This window comes from Chaetodon auriga, chromosome 7, assembly GCF_051107435.1.
Source record: "Chaetodon auriga isolate fChaAug3 chromosome 7, fChaAug3.hap1, whole genome shotgun sequence".
NCBI classification, from domain to species: Eukaryota; Metazoa; Chordata; class Actinopteri; order Chaetodontiformes; family Chaetodontidae; genus Chaetodon; species Chaetodon auriga.
In genome coordinates this window covers 2,743,995-2,763,710 of record NC_135080.1, presented here as the reverse complement: position 1 = coordinate 2,763,710, position 19,716 = coordinate 2,743,995, and the positions used below count along the sequence as shown (strand labels likewise).

Genomic DNA, 19,716 nt, shown 5'->3' with positions numbered 1-19,716 from the left:
TAGTATCATACACTCTTTAATGTCATTGTTTTGTCACTCCAGCATCGAGCAGCCTGCAGCTCTGCTCACACACACACATCACTTTACTCTTTCAGCACAACCTTTTATAAGATAAAGTCTTCAAACAGCTATAAAAACAGATCGTCTGTGAATCAGAGCAGCGACAGGCAGCGTCACATGATGAAATGTTCAATGATGGGAAACAGAACATTCAATATGTAGAGACTCTTAATGTGAAAAGACAGAACTGACGTGAAGCAATGTAAAGAGCTAAAGCAGCGGGACAGGTTTGGCACTTGTCTTAAAACGTATTCTGGTGGAAGCTGAAGATAAAATTCTAATTAGTATAAAAATATATAACAGCAAGCAAAAGCTGCTCACTCACAAACAGGTGAACACATGAAAGCATTTGTGGTTTATCACAAACTAGGACTTTGAATCTACATCGACATTTATCTGTAAGCCTCAGCACAAACAAATCGTTTCTCTTCAGTGAGCTTTGGTGGAAATAAAGAATGACGATAAGTGACAGGAAGAGATTTAATCCCCCGCTCTGTCCGGACGGCATCAGGAGGATCATTTATAGTCTCCTGACACTCCCACAGTCTTGCCGTCCCACTCTGAGGTGGACAGACAGTTGACGAAGAAATGTCCCAGGTCGTGTTTAGAGATGGCTCTTCCTTTGAGCGTGTTCTCCGTCACCACGTAGCGCTCCGTCAGAGGAAGGTCGTCTGGAGGGAGCAAGGGAAGCCAAAACGTACAGAAAATACAAGAAAGACAGTTAATAAAGTACCAGTCAAAGACGAGATAGAGACAGAAAAACAACTGCAGCAGGAAAGAGGATTTAGAAATACTATCAAAACAAAAGTGTTCCAGGAAATCTGCCTCATGTCAGATAGATTTAACAATGACGACGACATCTCCCATGATCCCGTGCTTCTTCACAACATCAACATCATTGTTTTCATTGATCCTCAGTGGCAGAAACTACACACTGTCTGTTTAAGACCTATTTTGGTGACAGAGACTTATTTTTGGATTATGTAAAGAGCAGTTTAAAGGGTTTTGTGTCCTCACTGGTTGGTCATCAGTCACATTTTGCCTTTAATGTTATTTTTTCAAATTCGCTTTGGAGCAAATTGACACAAATTAATGTCTAATGTTTCTTCCACTTCTGCTTGGAGTAAAGCTCTTTTAGTTTCCACTTCCCACTGACCAGCGATGTGAGGAGGCATGACGGCCACGTAGTCCAGCCCCGAAGTTTTCAGCACTGTGTACATCCTGTCATGGTCCTCTGTCACTGCAATCATGCGAGGTGGGATTTTGGAGCGATCCCACAGCAGGAAGGCTGCGAGGCAAGATGAAGAAAGTAGAGATGAAAGAGAAGCAGAGGGAGAGAGAGTTTTAATGAGCCACCATTTTCACTCTGAGACAGAAAAGACAGTTAAACAAGTGACAGACAAATGTTTTCATCTGAGACTCAGTTGTCTTAATGCCCTGCTCACCTGAAGCCGACTTCAATCTGACTTTTTTAAACTCAGATCAGCCACATAACAGTAAGTCTGACCACTTCATGAGTTGTACCTGACATGCAGCCGACCACTTTGCGGATCCCACGAGCCTTCATGGCTTCAACGATGTTCTTGGTGCCTTCAGACATCACAGTGGTCGGGCCTGACGAGCACAGATCAGATCAGAGACTCATACTGAGCAGGAGAGTAACTAAATACTCTAAAGCTGTACTTGAGTTCAGGTTTGAGACACTGGGACTTAACTGTATTTCCACTGGCTGACATTTGCTCCACTGTATTTCAGAGAGCTTTTCTATTACAACCTTAAAACAGTATTTAGACCAGAGTGAAGTCTGTAGTGTGACTGAAGGGACATTTTCAATGCAGGGCAACTACAGTGTTTCTACTTTTGAACATATTTTCCATTTCGGTGAAGCCCATCTTGCATCCATGTTGTCTGAAAGTTGCTTTTGTGCAAGTTGATTTATCTACAATTAATCAGCTGTTCAATCTGGTCCAATCCAGCTTCAGATTGTGTTGCTGATAAAACGTCACACAGGGTTGTAGAGGTCTTATGGCGACCTCTAGTGAGTGTTTTGCATCATTACACCATTAAAAATTCCAATCCCCTTGTCTAAGGTGACAACGGTCAGTTACATAAGTAAACGTGCATTTTAACAGTCAGTGTCAGCTGTGAGAGGAGAACAAAGAACAAACAAGAAGAGAACTGCTGCAACTTTCAGTCACACAGAAAAGCCCAAAGCGTGTAGGAAAGACTCAGAGAATGCAAAAAGACTGGGAAAAATGCAAATTAGTCGATAATTCTGTTTGTAAAGTTTCCACTGCACCCGGATCAGCTGCTGCCTAAATGTCTGTGTCCATGAATGAAGACGAGCAGGTGACTCAGCAATGTACTGTTTAAGAAGTTCACCCAGTCTTTACTATTACACAATATACTGCTGAGTGTGACTCTCTCTTCATTAAACCAAGTCAGCAATAAAAATGCAGAAGCTAAACTCATTTTGAGACAGACAGAAAAATATAAGACATTAAAGCTTTCTTTGCCTAAAAAACACATGTATTTTATTCTCTTCTCTCTTAATGGTTGTTTTCCTCTTACTGAGATCATTCCTGGTGCCCAGGATGATGATGACAGCGTCCTGGCCTTCCAGGGTCTTCTTCACATCCTCTTTGTTAAGCACGTCTCCCACCTCCACTCTGGATGCCTTGTGGTCTGCCGGCAGCTTGGTGGGGTCCCTCACCAGCACCGTCACATTGTACCCTGAGGGAGGAAACGTGGAAATGAAGCAGATCAGCGGAGATGAAACAGGTGCTCACACCATCGCCACCGAGAGAGACACCAGATAACTGTTCTAAAAACCAGCTGTGTCGTATCTGAAAGCATGACGCAGCATAACGCCGTTTCAGGTAACACTGGCTGTATATCGTAACTTCACAGGGTTTCTCCTTTACACCTCACCATCATACACCTGAGTGGTTATCATGCTGGAACTGCCGCATGTGTTGTGAACATGGCGAGATTGGCATTAAAATCCAGCAGGATGACATGATTTAAACGTCTTCAAACTAGAACAAAAGTGTCTTTTCCACAGTTTGCTGTACCGACTTCATCGTCCACATGAAGGTGATCCCACCCTTCCCTGAGTGAGCGAGATAGTGAACATCTTTCACTATCAGCTTTGTGTCACAGCCTGCTGTGACTCAGCAAAATGTTAAACTCCAACGTCTAACATGACTCAGTAGTTTTTTTTTGCCCCATGAGGAGGAGGAAGAGGAAGAGGAGGAAAGGAAACGCTGTGAAATCAAATTAATCATGTGGTATTTTGTGTTTGTGTAATGGATTTGAGTGTGAGATCTGTCTGTCTGTCTTCAGGTTCAAACCCATAATGTTAACATGATTAAGAAAAACACACCTCTGATGTGTAGAAATCAGATTACATTTGCTGCATACAGTCTTCAAAAGTGTGAATTACAGTAGGACTGATGGATTTGAACAAAATCGAGTATCACCATACTTTTGACAAACACCATGATGTGGATACGTGGTAATAAGCGGTTTAGGGAGGTCTGCCAGTGCTTTCAAAAGACATTCATGGAAACTTTGAGGAAAACATAGTTGACGGATCAGGAAGTCAAGATATACTTTTATGATCATCACAATCTAGGTCACTTTTTCTAACTTTAACTTTAATTTAAGTTGTACTGCTGTATTGGAAACTTGCACTCAAATATGGCGAAGTTCACATTCGTTTCATAACTTAAAAAAAAACATGGCAACAAGTAACAAGTAAACAAATATCTTATCCAATCGAGGTCACATGTCACGTTATGGACTGTCATATCTCACTTTAGTGTATTGATGTTTTGGCTCTGAATCCACAGCAGCAGAAGGAGATGTGACATGTGTTACTGCATTATGAATATTTGATGTTCTCGCTAACATATGCTGTAAAGATTCAGCTGAACAACGTATTGATTGATTATTAAACCTTCACGTGACAGACACAGGTCTCCTGTGAGCTCAGGTGTTTCCCCTGTTTGACCCTAAAGGTGGGAAGAATTCACAGATCTTGCTCTCCGTTTCGGACAGGAAGGAAACTTAAACCATAACAGAAACAGAAACTTCTCAGAGCTGAAAACTCAAAGTGAACACACCAACAGAGAGACGCTACGTTCGGGGTCTGCAGGGGCTCCTCGTGGACCCCTGTGAGCTCCAGGTGCACCAGCAGAACACACAGTCCCATGATCGATTCTATTCTATTCTGTTCTATTCTGTTCTACTGCTTCTCACCTGCAGCCACCGCTTGCGGAAAGGTCGCGAGCCCGGTCATTCCCGTGGAGCCAAATATCGCGACGTTTTTGATGAAAGCCGACATTTTTCGTTACTGCGCGAGTTTCACGATGCTGCTGTCACAAAGTAGGAGATCAACTGCGAACGATGCGGAGGACACTTTCACTTAAGCACATTTGATAGCTTCTGCTTCTTCTTCGAGGTTTTTCAGCAGCCAGCCTCCACGGTGACGCATTACTGCCACCCTCAGGTGTTATTCTCCATCTTTATCTCTGTCTAGCGTCCCCTTCACGTGCAGTCCAGTCGTCTTTAGAAAACGACATAGCCATTTCCTCCCTTGCATATTATCCCCGATATACTTTATTCCTATTTAGTCCTTTATTTTCCATAATTGTGTCGTCATTTCTTGTCTGTCATTGTGTAAATTTCCTGCATGATGTAAGTTTATGCTCAGCTGTCTCAGCCTCATGACCCGTTGGATGTTTTCCTGTGATGAAAAGTGAACTGTTAAGGTTGCTGTGCTCATTTCTCAGCCTGTTTAATATGACTTGCTCTTTCCCCTTGTTTCCTCTACTTCTTCATATACCCTCTCTGTTTTGGATCTGATGTAAATGTCTCCTTTTTATTGCATTATCCCAATGCTGTCACCACTGTTGAGACGTCTTTCTCCACACTATGCCTTTCCTTTCTAATTCTGATCTTTTAATATTGTCTGCTCTCTCATTTTCCAGGACACCTGAATGTTCTGCCCCCCCTTCAAATAGTCAGATTTCTCTTGTTAAAACCCACTTGGTAACTGGGAACAGCAACTGGAGACCCCGTTGCATTTGTTTGAGGATCCTTTGATCCATCTGCAAAAGTCTGTCTGTATTTTTTACGGTCCCTGTAACTTTAGCATTCACTGGTTAGATCAGCATTATCATTACTGTATTTAATTCTACTTAATTCTGGATCCGCACAGGGAATCACATGTGATACGTGCAGAAACGCCCCCTTCCAGGTAACCGGAAGAGAGGTGTTTCCGCAGCTAAGACTCCTCCTCCCACAGCGAGGGCTTTTTTTTTTCTTTACATCTTTATTGAAAAATCAACACAATTCATATTAAAACAATTTAACACATGGAACATTGCATTTTCCCTCACACGAAATAAAAAAAAACAAAGACAAAACAGGCTTCAATAAAAATGTTTTTTTCAGGTTCAGTCTGCCCCCTGGTGGACTACCAGTTCAGTGCACCTTTAAACTTCAGCCTCATTTTAATTTTGACTTAATTTTCAAACAACTTGAGCTTTTTCATAAACATTTTATTGAAAATGTACAAAACAAAGTATGCCAACATTCACATTTTCTCCCACAAGAAGAGTTAAAGGTTGAAGCTTCTGTCTGAGGTCAGACTGCTCGACACACACCCTGTGATCTTTTCCTCAACATGGCTAGGTAGTTTTGGTGCCGGAATTACTAGTTTTTGATTGGCTCAACAGTCAGAGCCCTGCCCACTACTTCTCAACAGCCAGAGCCCCGCCCACTTCTTCTTCGTGGAACAGAAGTTTGAAAAAGGGCAGGATTGGCGTCCAAACATCGTTCTGTTTAATTTAAATAACAAAGAGGTTTTAACTAAGTGGTTAGTTAGTTAGTTAGTTAGTTAGTTAGTTAGTTAGTTAGTGGTTGGTTATGTCGCTTTAACGACCATGCCTGAGGTATGCTAAACTTGAGTCAAAACAAAAGTTAAGTTAGCTAGCTTGCTTCAGCGTCAGTACTAGGCTAACGTTTTAGCAAGCAGCGTTATCGGAAATGAAAACGTTTAGCAGTTAACTGTGGTTCGTTTTTGTAAAGATTAGGCTTGACATTTTGGATCTTTTTTTGGGGGGGGGGTTGCCTTTAAACCGCGTCTGCAGGTGCGAAACAGCCTCTTGTGGCTTCTTGCTAAAGTGAAGCAGTGACAGTCTCTCTCTCTCCTCGCTCTCCGCACTAATGCTGATATTTCTCTCCAGCATCACCAGCGGAGAGGAAGAGGCGGAGGAGGAGGAGGAGGAAGGAGAGGTTGTGTCAGGTGGAAACTAGGACCTCTATGGATATCATCATCACCCTCCACCGGCTCGCATCCTCAGCACCGACAGCATCTCCCGGCCGGCGGTCACCGCTGCAGGCACACAGCGCTCTTTTCATGCGCCAAGGCGCTGCATTTCCACGGTAGAGACTCCCCGGGCTGCTTCTGTAATTACCCTGACAAACAGCTTCCTTCTTCAGTAAGGACTAATCGAGGGAGGACCCTGCTGGAATAAAAGCGGAGCATCAGTCTCCTCCATTGATAAACCGCTCTCCTCATCGATTCAGCCCAGCGACGTCTTGGTATAAGAGGGGGACAAAACCGCTCAAAAAAGCTGACACTGAAGCAGAAGGTAAGGTGAAAGAAGAACGACAGGATGCGTCCTTTCTCGTGGGATGTCGTTTTATTTTGTCATACCCTGTGTGAGAGCTGGGACTCGAGGTGCACGGTGTTTTTTTTTTTCCTTTTTTTGCAGGGACGCCGGCCTGCATTTGGGTGCAGGGTACCGCAGTGAACCGACGGGGGGACGCGCTGTTTCATGTCTTCTTTCACCTACATGTGTTACATGATGCATGCCTAGAAAAGAGTTCATGGTGTCTGCAGAGCTGCTTGTCTTAATGTGGAAGGAGAAATTGATTAAGAAGCAGAATAGCGGCCTAGTGTATGCGCTATGATACCATGTTGTATGTTATACCGTATCAGTTTAGGTTTCTTCATAACCGATAACTTTGATTTGCAGGCGGTTATGTGGCGTTATGTGGACGTTTGGCAAACTGTGTCCCAGGGCAAATAGCAGCGTACCTTTCCAAGCCATAATTCTCTACAGGAATACTACATATTTCTGCAGGAAGTTATCGTGTGTCCCTGGTCTCACTGTGTGACCTCGCATTACTTTTTTGCTTTTCTGCCCCTTGTGGCATCAGTTATTCCTGAATCCTGAGGGGATTTTGCTGTTCTACAGGGCGTGATTTCATTCTGATTATTCTTGTACTTAAGTAAGACAAGGCCAACAGTAGCTTAGCTTGCTTTAGCAACTGGAAAAGCAGATGCATTACAGCCTGTCAAGTTGCACTGTGGTGTGTTTGATCACAGCAGCAGCGAGAAGTGACTGAACCTCAGTTCTGCATTGAGATTGTCTCATATGGAAGCTAATTGCCTTAAATATCTGGAGCTCCTGGAGGGGCTTGTGGAGAGTTTATGGCAGATTAGTTAGTGAGCTTTGGTTTGTTGGTGCAAGGTGTGTGCGTGAATGGACATGTATTTACTCATGTAAATGATGTTGAGAGGACATAAATCTGTTTACTCAGTCACATTATGGAGACTTGTCTTCCTTATGGGGACAAAACGCAAGTCCCCATAATATCAGTCATGAACTTTTAGGGTGAAGACTTGGGTTAAGGTAAGGGTTAGGGTAAGGGTCGGGGTTAGGCAAGTAGTAGTTATGATTATGGTTGAGGTTAGTGTCCAGGAAATGAATGTAAGACTAAGTAATGTCCCCAAAAGTGATGGAAACACAGCTCTCTCTCTCTCTCTCTCTCTCTCTCTCTCTCTCTCTCTCTCTCTCTCTCTCTCTCTCTCTCTCTCTGTGGATGGAGGTGTTGGACAGCAGTGAACAGGACAGTAAAGATGAAGACAGGTAGATGTGTGATTTTAACCGTCTTTAACATGCAGTCACAAGGAGCAAGGGCTGTAGACATTTTATTAGTTCAATTCAGTCAGTTTATTAAAGGTGATAGCAAACATCTAGCAATGCTGCTGGTAAGTTTAGTGACATTTAGTGAGACAGTTTAATCCCCTCACTCTGATAATTCGCTGTGGGTTCATAGCATAGTCTAGTTTTTTGTTCCTTATTGTACTTTTCTGAAGTTAAATCCCTGTGCTGTCACTAATCAGTGTCTGTAATACACCTACAGGGGGTTGTAGTGTGTCTGTGGTGCTCAGCAGTTTACCGTATAGTACATTTTATACACTTGTCCTTGTCCTCAAAAGTACTTAAATGCCCCTATATTACCACTGTATCATGCTACTGCATCAGATGCTGTGGTCATTTTGGTCCCTTTTGTACTGATCAGTATTATACTACATTCTGTCCATACATACACAGACTTTACATAAAATTCAGCTTGCACTGTTGATTGGTGTGCAAGTGTTACCTGTGAATTTTGTCATGGTTCTTGAAAGACATCCACTGTTGTTTAGACAGCAGACTGACGTGCTGCTGGTAGACCGGGTCTGCTAGCTCTCTTCTCAGTAGATGTTCACAGGAGGCGTTTTGAGGTTGCCCCGACTGTTGGTAGATATAGACAGGTAGATGTCAGTTGGCATTCACCTGCATTTCATCCATGACCTGCTGCCATCTTGTGCATGTGCTTGCACACACATGCACAAACACACAGACACTTGTGGTATATTATTGAGGTCAACAGTAAGAATATCAAATGGCATCGCAAAATGATTATTGGTATGTCTCACAGTACAATATCTCGCCCTGCTCTGTAACAGGATAGAGTTGTTTCTGACACCCTTCCTGTTCATCCCTGTCTTGTCTGCATGATAGACAGCCTCTCTGGGACACTGAAGCTCTCCGCTGCTGCTCTGTTGTTTATCAGACCACAAGGTGACTGTTTTGATTAAGACTCGTGGTCTTGCCGACTCAGAACTGGGCGTCGGCTGCTGCTCTTGCTTGCAGATGTTGTTTCACTCTGCTGAGGTGAAGTGAGTGGAAGTGACTCAGTGCAGTGTGTAAAGTGCGTACTGTGTGACGTCACAGTGAAGGATGCAGAGAGAGAGAGAGAGAGAGAGAGAGAGACCTTCCATCCCTGTAAGAACAGTCTAGGTTTGAGATATTTTTGGAAAGTGACATCACTCTGGATATAGTTTAGGATGAGTCTTTTTAGTTAGGTTTGGGTCAGATGATGGTTGTATTTTCAGTTAGCTTAGGTTCTCATAGGGGAGCTAGTGCCAACAGATTGAAAACAAATGTCTGAAATTTTCCAAAAAGTTGTCAAATTCAATATGTTTTTCAGTTGGCGCTTTAATGGCAGCCCTTCAGGGCACTTATTGTGAAGCAGCTCCAATGTGTTTCATGCACATTATAGCCTCTCTGGCTAATGGCTGCATCTAAATTTATGATTTTGTGCTGCCTTGTTGTTGACAGATCAGCAAGAAAAGGCACAGGAGGAACAAACTTCACCACCGCTCTGATAAAAGAAAGCAAAGCACAAAACAGAGTTAGATGAATAGTAAGAGCAGCACCATAGAAGCACAGCAGAACTCTAAACAACAGTGTTTTTCACCATGCAAGGTCGTGTTTCACAAGCATGTCGTTATCACTAGTACAGCGTGGTAAGAATCACCCTTAATCCTTAATAGATAGGACAAATATGTATATACTCTCATGTATTTTATTGATATTGGATAATTAATTAGAAACAGCTCATACTGACACGCAGTAAAAGGATAACGGGACCAGGTCAGGACGAGACATTTAAATCTCTACAATGTTGACTATATATATTTAACAAGTAAGAATATGTTTCATTCATTTCTATAGAGCATGCAAATTCTTCCATCAGGGAACCTGAATTACTTGACTGTCAGCATTGTTATGTTGTAATGGATAATGGAGTTTAATTGATACCTTATCACTACATCAGCCAGTAGATTTACCTGAAGCAGAGCATGCTCCTTACACCTGTCAATAGGCAGATGACATGTCAGCGAGATGACAGAGGTCATTTTCAATGTGCCCCAGACTTTCTGATCTGCATGCGGTATTGATGAAGAGTATTGTGTGTGTGTGCGTGGTATGTGTGTGTGTAGTTAAAGAAACAGGGAAGTACACTGAGGGTCTGGTCCCCATTAAGCCTCAGAGAAACGGAGACACAGAGCTGCTGCCACTGACTGATTAACACTGGCAGCTGTCTCTCTCTCTCCTTCTCTCGCTTTATTCATCTTTCTGGTGATATGCCCTCCTGTCTCTCTTGCTCCTTCGATTTCTTTCCTTTTCCCCCAAATCTCTCCCCCATGTCAGCCTTTCTCTCTTCTATAACATCACACTCTATTTTTATCATTTTCTATAGCCTCCCCCTGGTTATGCCTGGCTGCCCGCTCACTCTCTAAGTGTCTCTACATCTAACCTCTAAATTAGGGCTGTCAAAACTTGCCAAAAATGATGTTTGATTATTCCCTCTAAAACCTACATAGGTTCAAACCATTCAAATATCTATTTTTGCACTTTATGTCCATAAGAGGTCAAACCAGTATAATGAGAGACATACTATGTATATATTTTGTCAACATAAACATGTCTTTTGAAAGATCTACATACTTACACATTACAAAAATATCAAATAAAATAATGTCCTATACCGCGTTGTTGAATTATTTTCATATTTCAGCATGACCTACATTTTATCTTCAGAGCAGAGTTTCAGTTAGTGCCCGTCCACGTGTCCTGGAAGATTTCAATGTCCTGGACAAACAGGGGGAATTCCAGTCAAATATTATCAGCGTTTATGGACCTGTTTTTCCCATGTTTTTATGTCCAGTGACTGATGGAAACAACAAATTTTGAAGTTTTACAGTATTTAGCAAGAGCGCTGCAGCCAGCAGCAACGAGGCTGCAATGTAATCCTTCCGGGTGTTTCTGCTCCATCAGTACGTCAACTAAAAGTGTTGACTGACGGGCTTGGATTGTTATTCTAAGTGTCTGGCAACATTATGGAAAGGATCCCTGCTCAGACAGACTTTTTTGTTAAAGAGTAAAATCAGTTTTGTTCAACCAGAAACAGCCACTATATCACTCTCCCCGAAGCCAACAGACTCCATTCATAGAAACAGCAACAACACAAACTCAACATAGACAAACTAAAACTCACCGAAACCGTCTCGCTTCAGACAGCCTTGCAGGCTGTGCGTGGCCTGGACCCCGGATTTTTCCCACCCCTGGCTTATGGTTTAATGTTTTAGCAAGTGCAGTTGTTCCTCTATTGTGCATCTGTTGAGAAATGCATGACACCTCTGAGACATCGTCACCATTAGCTGCTCAGGACCAACACTCCTTGCCCACTGAAGACCCTAACGTTGGGGACTGAACATCTTCACTGCAGCATTTGGGGGTTAAGGGCTTGTTTCAAGGGCACCTGATCATTTGGCGTCCCATGAACAGGAAAGATCAGAATATTGTCACTCTTTGGTAGAATTAAGGCATTGTGCCAAATGCTAATAGCCAAAACAAGTTGTGGAGGCCAGACAGAAGACTGGATGTTAGGGTGAAGGGATGAGTGGGAAAAAGTGTGAAGGATAATAAAAGGAGAGAGAAGGGAGGCAGGGGGCTGACGCTTTCATTACGCCATTGGTGTAACAGTGATTTATTGTGGTTACCAGCTGCGACAGCGTAGCTGGGACGGGGGGCAATAATAACACTGAGTGGTTTAGAAGAGAAAGCATAACGACTGATAGTTACACACACACACACACACACACACACACACACACACACACACACACACACAGTTTATACAACAGTGCTGACACTACAAGGTCATTGATTGAGCAGTAAATCAGTGGGAAATTAATCAGTGATAATTTTGATAACCCATTAATTGTTTTAGTCATCACTTATCAAGCAAAAATGCCAAATATTCTCTGGCTTTTCAGGGTTTTCTGTTTTTCTCTTGTTTAATATTATTGTAAATCAAACATCTTTGCGTTTGGACTGTTGGTTGAACACTTTTCTCATGCATACTGTGTAGACTGAACAATCAGTTAAATGAACAACTAATTTAGAGATTATTCCAGTCCAAATATACACCTGGAAAATCATGCTGTATAATGCAAAAGTTCATGTTTAAAATATCGCAGGACCATAATAATACCACATAGGAACAAACATCCTTCCGAATACACAGTCAGGTACAGGAAAGGGTGAGCTGCAGTCTCACAGCTTACAGCTGTGTCTCAAAGACAGACAGGTAAGAGTCTGGCTTATGAAACTTCAAAGTAAAGAGAAGAAGAGCTGAAAGAGCAGTGACAGAGCTGAAGCAGAGTCGCGTAAACACTCAAACCACCGGGGGGGGAATAAAGATGGCCCCTCTGAATGTAGAACATTTCTTTTTAGATGCTGTCCTATAAACCACGGTGAGTTTGGGTCCACCTGGAGAAAAACAGAGATGCCTCATGTGATCTAGATGGTGTCCTGAAAGTGAGCGACGAGAAGACGTCTGTGCTTCAAAGTGCTCATCAGTGTTGTCCTGTCTTTACTAGACTTACATTTATCTCTTGGATGGGACTTTTTCTTGAATTTTCTGTTGACTTGAAGTTGTGCTCTACACATTAACTCATCATCTTAACAATTATTGATTAATTGAAAATTGCGATTACAGTTTCCCTGTTGCCTTATTCAAACTTCTTGTTTTATCATTTTAACTAATAATAATTAAGGGCAGTAAATCCTGATACCAGCTTGAGAATTGATCAGATTGTTACCTGATTAGTGCTGTTGACTGACTAATCATTGTTATCTTCATTGTTCTTGTTTTCAGTGTGATCATATTCTGTTTAGGTGTAAAGGCTGGTGTTTGACAGCAGTGTGTGTGTGCTTGTGTGCTTCCAATGTGGTTTAACAGTCAACACACACGCACACACACATACACACACACAGGGGTTTCCTGCTCTTTCTTCCAGCTCCATGGAGAGTTCAGAGAGGCTGCTGCTGTTAAACCTTTGATCCTTCAGTGTTGCAACAGTAGACTCTGTAGCCTGGACTGACTGAAACACATGAACTGGGTGAGACCGTGGGGTCCATAGGACAAACCTCAGAACCAGAACGAGATCCCTTTTCTGTCTGGGAAAGCAAAAAAGGTCAAGAAACAACTCCTATCCTGATCCTGTGTTCTTTGTATTTCCCCCTCTACGATTCTGCTCCAGCTTTAGTGTTTAAGAGCTTTTGTTTTATGTTAAGATTGTCCTTTAAATAAGATTGTCTCTCAAATGTATGGATCTCAGCAGATTTAATGAATGTTACGTGAAGCAAGATGCTATACGGCACTGTCATCATTTCAATGAACAATATTCACATGTCAAATTCACACACTTTCTTTAGTATATTATATTTATGAGTAGTATAAATGTACTGGGGGAAATACAAGCATTCAGCAGCAGCTTTTCTCCAGTCACTTGTGTTTTAGTGCAGTTTTATGGTTTTAGGTGTCCATCACTGATCGACCTCCCATTCTGGCTGCTTTGAGAGCAGCTGCATTGTTCTGCACTTTGCGACTACGTGACGTGCACATACGTTGTCGACTGTGGCTGCTAGCTGTGGTAGGCTTGTTTTTAGCCCGGTGGCTAGGCTAACTGATTGCTTTCATTTTATTGAGGCCTTTAAGCTTTCAGCACTTTCATTCTTTTACTCCTCTCTATCCCTGAATGCTAACCTCCTCGCTGGTATCATTCCTGGAGAAACTGAGGGTATATCTCCACGTATGGTCATTTCCACTATTATCTCCGAGATCGAGGTTGAGTTAGCCTCAAGCAGCTCGTCTTAGTCCTTCTCCAGACGAACATCAGGAACATGAGAATTAATTTACTGTTGATACTCTGATGTTGAAACATGCAGGTTTTACATCTGTACTGCTCTGAATACAGATAAACTCAGTCTGAGCTCCGTGTGTGGTCATTTTTTCCTTTGTCTGCATCTCCACCCTCTGAGATTTCTCTCAGGCTGTGTTCAGTGTCTGGAGACAAAGCATGAAGCATCTCACTGCTGCTGTTACTGATAGAGCAGAAAATGGATAGCCAGGAGTGTGTGTGTGTGTGTGTGTGTGTGTGTGTGTGTGTGTGTGTGTGTGTGTGTGTGTGTGTGTGCGTGCGTGCGTGCGTGCGTGTGTGTGCACGTGCATGTGTGTGTGTGAGTGTGATTCTCTTGCCTGGGGCTGGCTGATTCCTCAACAGCTGAGCCTGATTATTAGAATAAAGGTGATTTTACACACACACACACACACACACACACACACACACACACACGTATATCACAGCAGTCCTGCGAGCTGAGAGTCTGATTGATTGAAAGATGCCAGGTGGTTGAGGTTAGGCGAGGATCACGGCAAGGAGAACAGAGGACATACACCCACCCACACACACACACGCGTAGTATTTTGACTGAAATGACAGTGTGGCAGTTTCGCTGATGCAGCCTCGTTGCTCCTCTGTAATCCAGTGATGGGTTTTATTGATGTTGATGTTATGGTGTCTTATAGTTGTAATGTCTGTGATAACGTTAGCATCCCTTGTTTTATCCTCCATGTGCTTCCATCTCTCTGTAGCAGGATTGTCTGTGTGAACCTTTTCTAGCTTCACTGTTTGTAGAAATCAGTCAGTTCAGTTTACAGTGGGACTCCGTGCAACCAACCTTGATCTCGGTTCTCACACTGTGAAGGGGAATGCTGGCAAAGGATTTGCCACACGGGGGATATGGCTGAAAAATGAACAGGGATTTAGAGAGGTCAAACATAGGGCTAGCTCATTTGCAACACCTGAGATCACACCATCAGCTGCCACTTATTATTATAACCTCTTGAAGCTTATGGAAGACTGCTTTGTTTGCTTCCTCGACTAAATGGCACCGTTACATGTCTGTGAATAAGCTGCAGTTTTCATAATAATCAGCTGACCTATAAATTCATCAGATTTCCTGTAGGTTTTACTTCTGTTGGGTTTCTGAGCATCTTTCTATCTGCTTCATCACTAGATACAAAGCACTATAATGTTTTGCTGTTACTCTCTCCAGGGGGAATGGCTAAGTGCATAACCCCCCCCCCTTGCAGGGCAAGCTGACATTTACTCGATATGGCTATGTTGTTTTCCAGTGGTTTAGGTATAGTGGCATCTGTGAGCTTGGACTTTTGTTGCAGTGGAGAGGAGGAGAGGGCAGAAAATGGGTGGAATGTGGGGAAGATCAAGAGATTAACATCCAATTTTTATGAAAGTAAACCTGCAATCAAAGTGCACAACGTAAACGTGTACTTCCCCACTGGAAGCAGCTTTGGAGAAGTGCACCAGATGACATATTTTAGGCCCAGTGGGCACATCACATTATAAGAGTGAATCCACCAGGACTCAGGAGACAAGGTATTTTCATGATGTGTATCTATGAAGACTGACATTTATCACACGTGTCTATTTAAATGATCAATATAGACTCATCGTTGGCTTGAAAGGCGTAGGTTAAAATTTGTATCAGCTAAAAATTCTACTTCCCGTAAAAATACTATTGCCAGTATTCTTATAAAAACTACCAATGCCATATGTTGAATTGCACTTGAGAAATACTGTTTCATAGAAGGGACATTGAATTTCATGAGTCTATGTATATGCAAAATATGTATAGCTTATAACAATAGTGTTGCCGATTGGATAATAAATGCAGTGTTAGCACTCATGCACAGTTAAAAAAAAATTACAACGCATTAAAAAACGCACAAGATGTAGTGGATGATGTGAGCATATATTAGCGTAGGAAACAGGAGTGCAAAAAAAGGAGGTTTATGATCTAGAAATGGAAAACGGCACCTTCCTTACATGGTGCTGGAGTTAAACAGTGTGACAGCTGTGGGGATGAAGGACCTGCGGTAGCATTCTTTCTTACACAATGGATGCAGCAGTCTGTTACTGACGGGGATGCTTAAGCCCCCCGCTGTCACATGCAGGGGGTGGGATGGGTTGTCCATGATCGATGTCAGCCTGGCTACCATCCTCCTCTCACCCACCTCCTCGATGGGGTCCAGAGGGCAGTCCAGGCCAGAGCCAGCTCTCCTGACCACTTTGTTTAGTCCTTTTCTGTCTCTCTCAGAGCTGCCACAGCCCCAGCAGACCACTGCGTAGAAAGACAGATAGATCTTTTTTGCTACACTCTGAGAAAAATCTCTCAAATATCAGGCATATATTTGAGAGAAAGTGGGTGAGAAAGAGTCCTTAAAACAGCTCAGGTTCCTATTTGGTCACTGCCTTTTCCAGCAGGAGAGGACGAGGAGTTTAGATTTTCACCCAGTCTGCTGATTTTTGTGTCTGCTCTGAATTTTTAAATACCTCAAACTGAAGCGTGCTGTGCTCGAAGCATACTGTTTACACCAGGAGCATTATTGTAGAAAGGAACCTTTCTTACTGCTGGAGTTCTTAACTATTTAGATAAGATAAGTTACATAATATTCACAAAGCTTTGTAGTGACATTAAAGTAAATTATAGAATAGACGGATAGACAGATATTTTGGATTTTCATAAATGTTTTATAAAACTGCTCGATTTGTTGGTGAGCCTTATTAAGTAGCCTTAATCAAAATAAGGATTAATGTTCATTATCACTGTATTTTTACAGAACACTCATGTGATGAGGCACATTAGTGACCACTGGACTGACTCGTGCTGCTCTGACTTTTACCAGTAAAATGCTTTGTGAATTACTCTTAGACCAAAACCTCCTAAAGGTAGCACAGACACATCCCTTATTTTTAGCTGATTCTCCTAACTCTGACAATGTTAGCCTGAGGATAGTTTGTTAATGCATCGCCAGGTGAATATTCAGTGCTTTCTTTGAAGATTTAATAGAAATCTGCAATGAAATCAAAGAGTTCTTTCAGCTCTTCAGATGAACGAAGCTCAAGTCTTTTCGTTATCATTTTGACGTTTTGAACATTACTGTTGTGTGATTTCTTGGTGAACTTTAGAAGTTATTTTTATTCTTTGGTTTTCAGCTGTCAGAGGGAGAGACAGGAGACATGAGAGAGCCAAATCATTTTTACTCTCCGTCTCCCACCATCCTTTAAATCATCAGAGAGATTTTATTTTGAGCTTCTCTTCTGCAAAATGCTCTGATACCAAGGACAGGTGCTGCATCATTCATGAATGGGAAGGAGCTGTTATTTATGGACTCCAGAGTAATTTTTACTGCAAGTCATTTAAACACTTGGAATTATTATTATCATTAGGAGAAAGTGTGTTTGTACAGTACATTCGTGAATGTCTTTATATACATGTGCATGCTGGTCTAGAGTCTGTGAGTGGCCCATAAAGACAGAACATTAATTTGTGTGTGTGTGTGTGTGTGTGTGTATGTGTGTGTGTGTTGCAGGGCGTTGGGCGCGATGGCTAATGCCTCCCCAGACCTGGACAACGCGGAAGCCCAGCGCCAGCTCAACAACAACAACCGACCAATCAGCTCGGGGTTTTGGGAGACGGAGTGTACCAGCTCCAAGCTGTTCGAGTGCTCCCGCATTAAGGCCCTGGCAGGTCAGAGGTCACACACAGGTCATCACTAGGGATGTATATCGTTAGGATTTTATCGATACCGATACCGATCCCGATACTCCTTATCGGTACCGATACTTATCGATACTCTTATCGATACTACAACATGTAATTTTGTGTAAAAAATAAAGACGTTACAAGATGTTAAAAGATTCAACCTTTTTTTAATTACCACAAGGTAATAATAAAGCTTCACAGAACAGTGTCAGAACAACAACTTGTTCAAACCAGACTGTAAACAGACAGAGCCATACATGGTAATATACTGGAGCCTGTACAAGGCATACATACAGTATATATTGACACATGCGCACACACATACACACACGCATGCATGCTCGCTCGCACGCATGCATGCCCGCATCCATCCATACATCTGCAAACTTACCGTGACTTGACGTCGCAGAAACGAAGCCGGGTGCCGCTGGCGCTGCCACGGTGATGCAGTCTTTAGCGTTAGCCGTCGTCGGGCTGCTAACGTGACTAGCTTTCTTATAGCAATCGAACACGCCGCACTGCTTTAGCTTCATGTTATGAGCGCGCTCCAAGTGTTTGGTCATATTGCTAGTGTTGCCCCCCTTGGACGCAACCTCTCTCTCACAGAGACTGCATCGAGCCACGTTATCATTAACTTTGACAAAGTACGCCCAAACTTTTGAGCGCTTGACCCTCACCGACATGATGGCTCAGCCTGAGCTCATCACCTGTAGACGGCGGCAGTGACGTAATTACGCGACGGCTGGGTAGACGCAGATAAAAATCTCCAAAATAAAGTTAAAAAAAAAAAAAAAAAAAAAAGGACCGATAAGAGTACCGTTAGGCAAGAATCTTAACGGTACCCTGGTACCGACCCAATTACGGACCGGTACCGAAAAGTACCGGTCCACGGTATACATCCCTAGTCATCACACAGATCTCATAAGTTAAAATGCTTCATCAGGTAAAGCATCTCACAAGACAAAGCTGTAAGAACAACATGATTTAATGCTAGTATCAGCTAATGCTAGTTAGGGCAATATCTGATTTAATATTATCCTGAAGCAGTGTTTTTCATCAGGAACCACGCTGTCCTTCATTCTTACTAAAGCTGGTTCTTTTATGTCCCTCAGATGAACGAGATGCGGTGCAAAAGAAAACTTTTACCAAGTGGGTGAACTCCCATCTGTCCAGAGTGTCCTGTCGCATATCTGACCTCTACAACGACCTGAGGGATGGATACATGCTCACCAGACTGCTGGAGGTCCTCAGTGGAGAGCTGCTGGTGGGAACACACACACATACACGCACACATGTGTACACAGGCACATAATAGAAAATTATAATGAGCTTAATGTTAAGGGCTTTGATACCAGAAGTAGTGATAAAGCCTCTGTGCCCCCCAGCCGAGGCCCACGCGGGGTCGTATGCGGATCCATTGTCTGGAGAATGTTGACAAAGCCCTCCAGTTCCTGAAAGAACAGAGGGTCCACCTGGAAAACGTCGGTTCTCATGACATTGTGGATGGAAACCACCGCCTCACCCTGGGCCTTATCTGGACCATCATCCTACGCTTCCAGGTAGACACAAACACTTCTGAAGGGTTGTGCATGACTTGTTATCGGTTTTCAGCATCGACATTGAGAAGATTCTGCTTTTAGTAATTGTTATGATTATAAATAATCCTTAAGTTTCAGTCCTGCTTGATTTGGCAACACCTGAGGTTACAGTGGTAACAATAAGTAAGGTTTAATACTGCAGCAAGCACTGCTCGAGAAGCTACTTTGTCAGAAATACTTGAGTAGAGCAGCTGGTGTATGAGTTTACAGTGCAGCCAAACAAACTCAGGACAGTAGGATGCAGTAAAGTTGGTGACCTTGCTGAGGACTCTGAGGTGTGCTGCTCTTTAGCTGACAGCTCACTGTGGCTGGTCGGTGTCGTTGCTTTGCTCGCAGCTGTATTCAAAGCTGATCTTCTGTTGAAAAACTGGTTAAACTGACTGTGTCTTGTTTGGTTTAACAGACACAGACTTGCTGAATGATCACAGTCCACACTCACCTCTGTGACA

General features: G+C 42.8%; 2 protein-coding genes across 4 annotated transcripts in view; one reads left to right on the top strand and one right to left on the bottom strand.

The window, feature by feature from the left end:
• On the bottom strand, positions 1–4,539 carry blvrb (biliverdin reductase B). Of its 2 annotated transcripts, XR_013077356.1 has the most exons (6): positions 4,324–4,514; positions 2,632–2,793; positions 1,585–1,674; positions 1,217–1,348; positions 286–731; positions 1–247 (listed from the first exon to the last, which is right to left on the bottom strand). XR_013077356.1 is itself a non-coding variant. In XM_076734256.1 (5 exons), exons 1-5 carry the CDS (start codon positions 4,406–4,408, stop codon positions 577–579), a joined length of 624 nt encoding a protein of 207 aa, XP_076590371.1. In that variant the 5' UTR covers positions 4,409–4,539; the 3' UTR covers positions 1–576. The 2 variants fall into 2 exon arrangements, 1 of the variants encoding a protein (XP_076590371.1); XM_076734256.1 differs by having other exon boundaries at positions 1–731; positions 4,324–4,539.
• Positions 4,540–6,366: 1,827 nt separating this feature from the next.
• The window catches only part of sptbn4b (spectrin, beta, non-erythrocytic 4b), a 61,506-nt gene continuing 48,156 nt past the window's right edge, over positions 6,367–19,716 (top strand). For both annotated transcript variants that reach the window (XM_076735880.1, XM_076735879.1), the window contains exons 1-4: positions 6,367–6,722; positions 17,497–17,654; positions 18,782–18,933; positions 19,055–19,228. In XM_076735880.1, the coding sequence (XP_076591995.1) occupies positions 17,510–17,654; positions 18,782–18,933; positions 19,055–19,228 (471 nt within the window). In that variant the 5' untranslated portion in view covers positions 6,367–6,722; positions 17,497–17,509. The remainder of the gene's footprint in view (positions 6,723–17,496; positions 17,655–18,781; positions 18,934–19,054; positions 19,229–19,716) is intronic.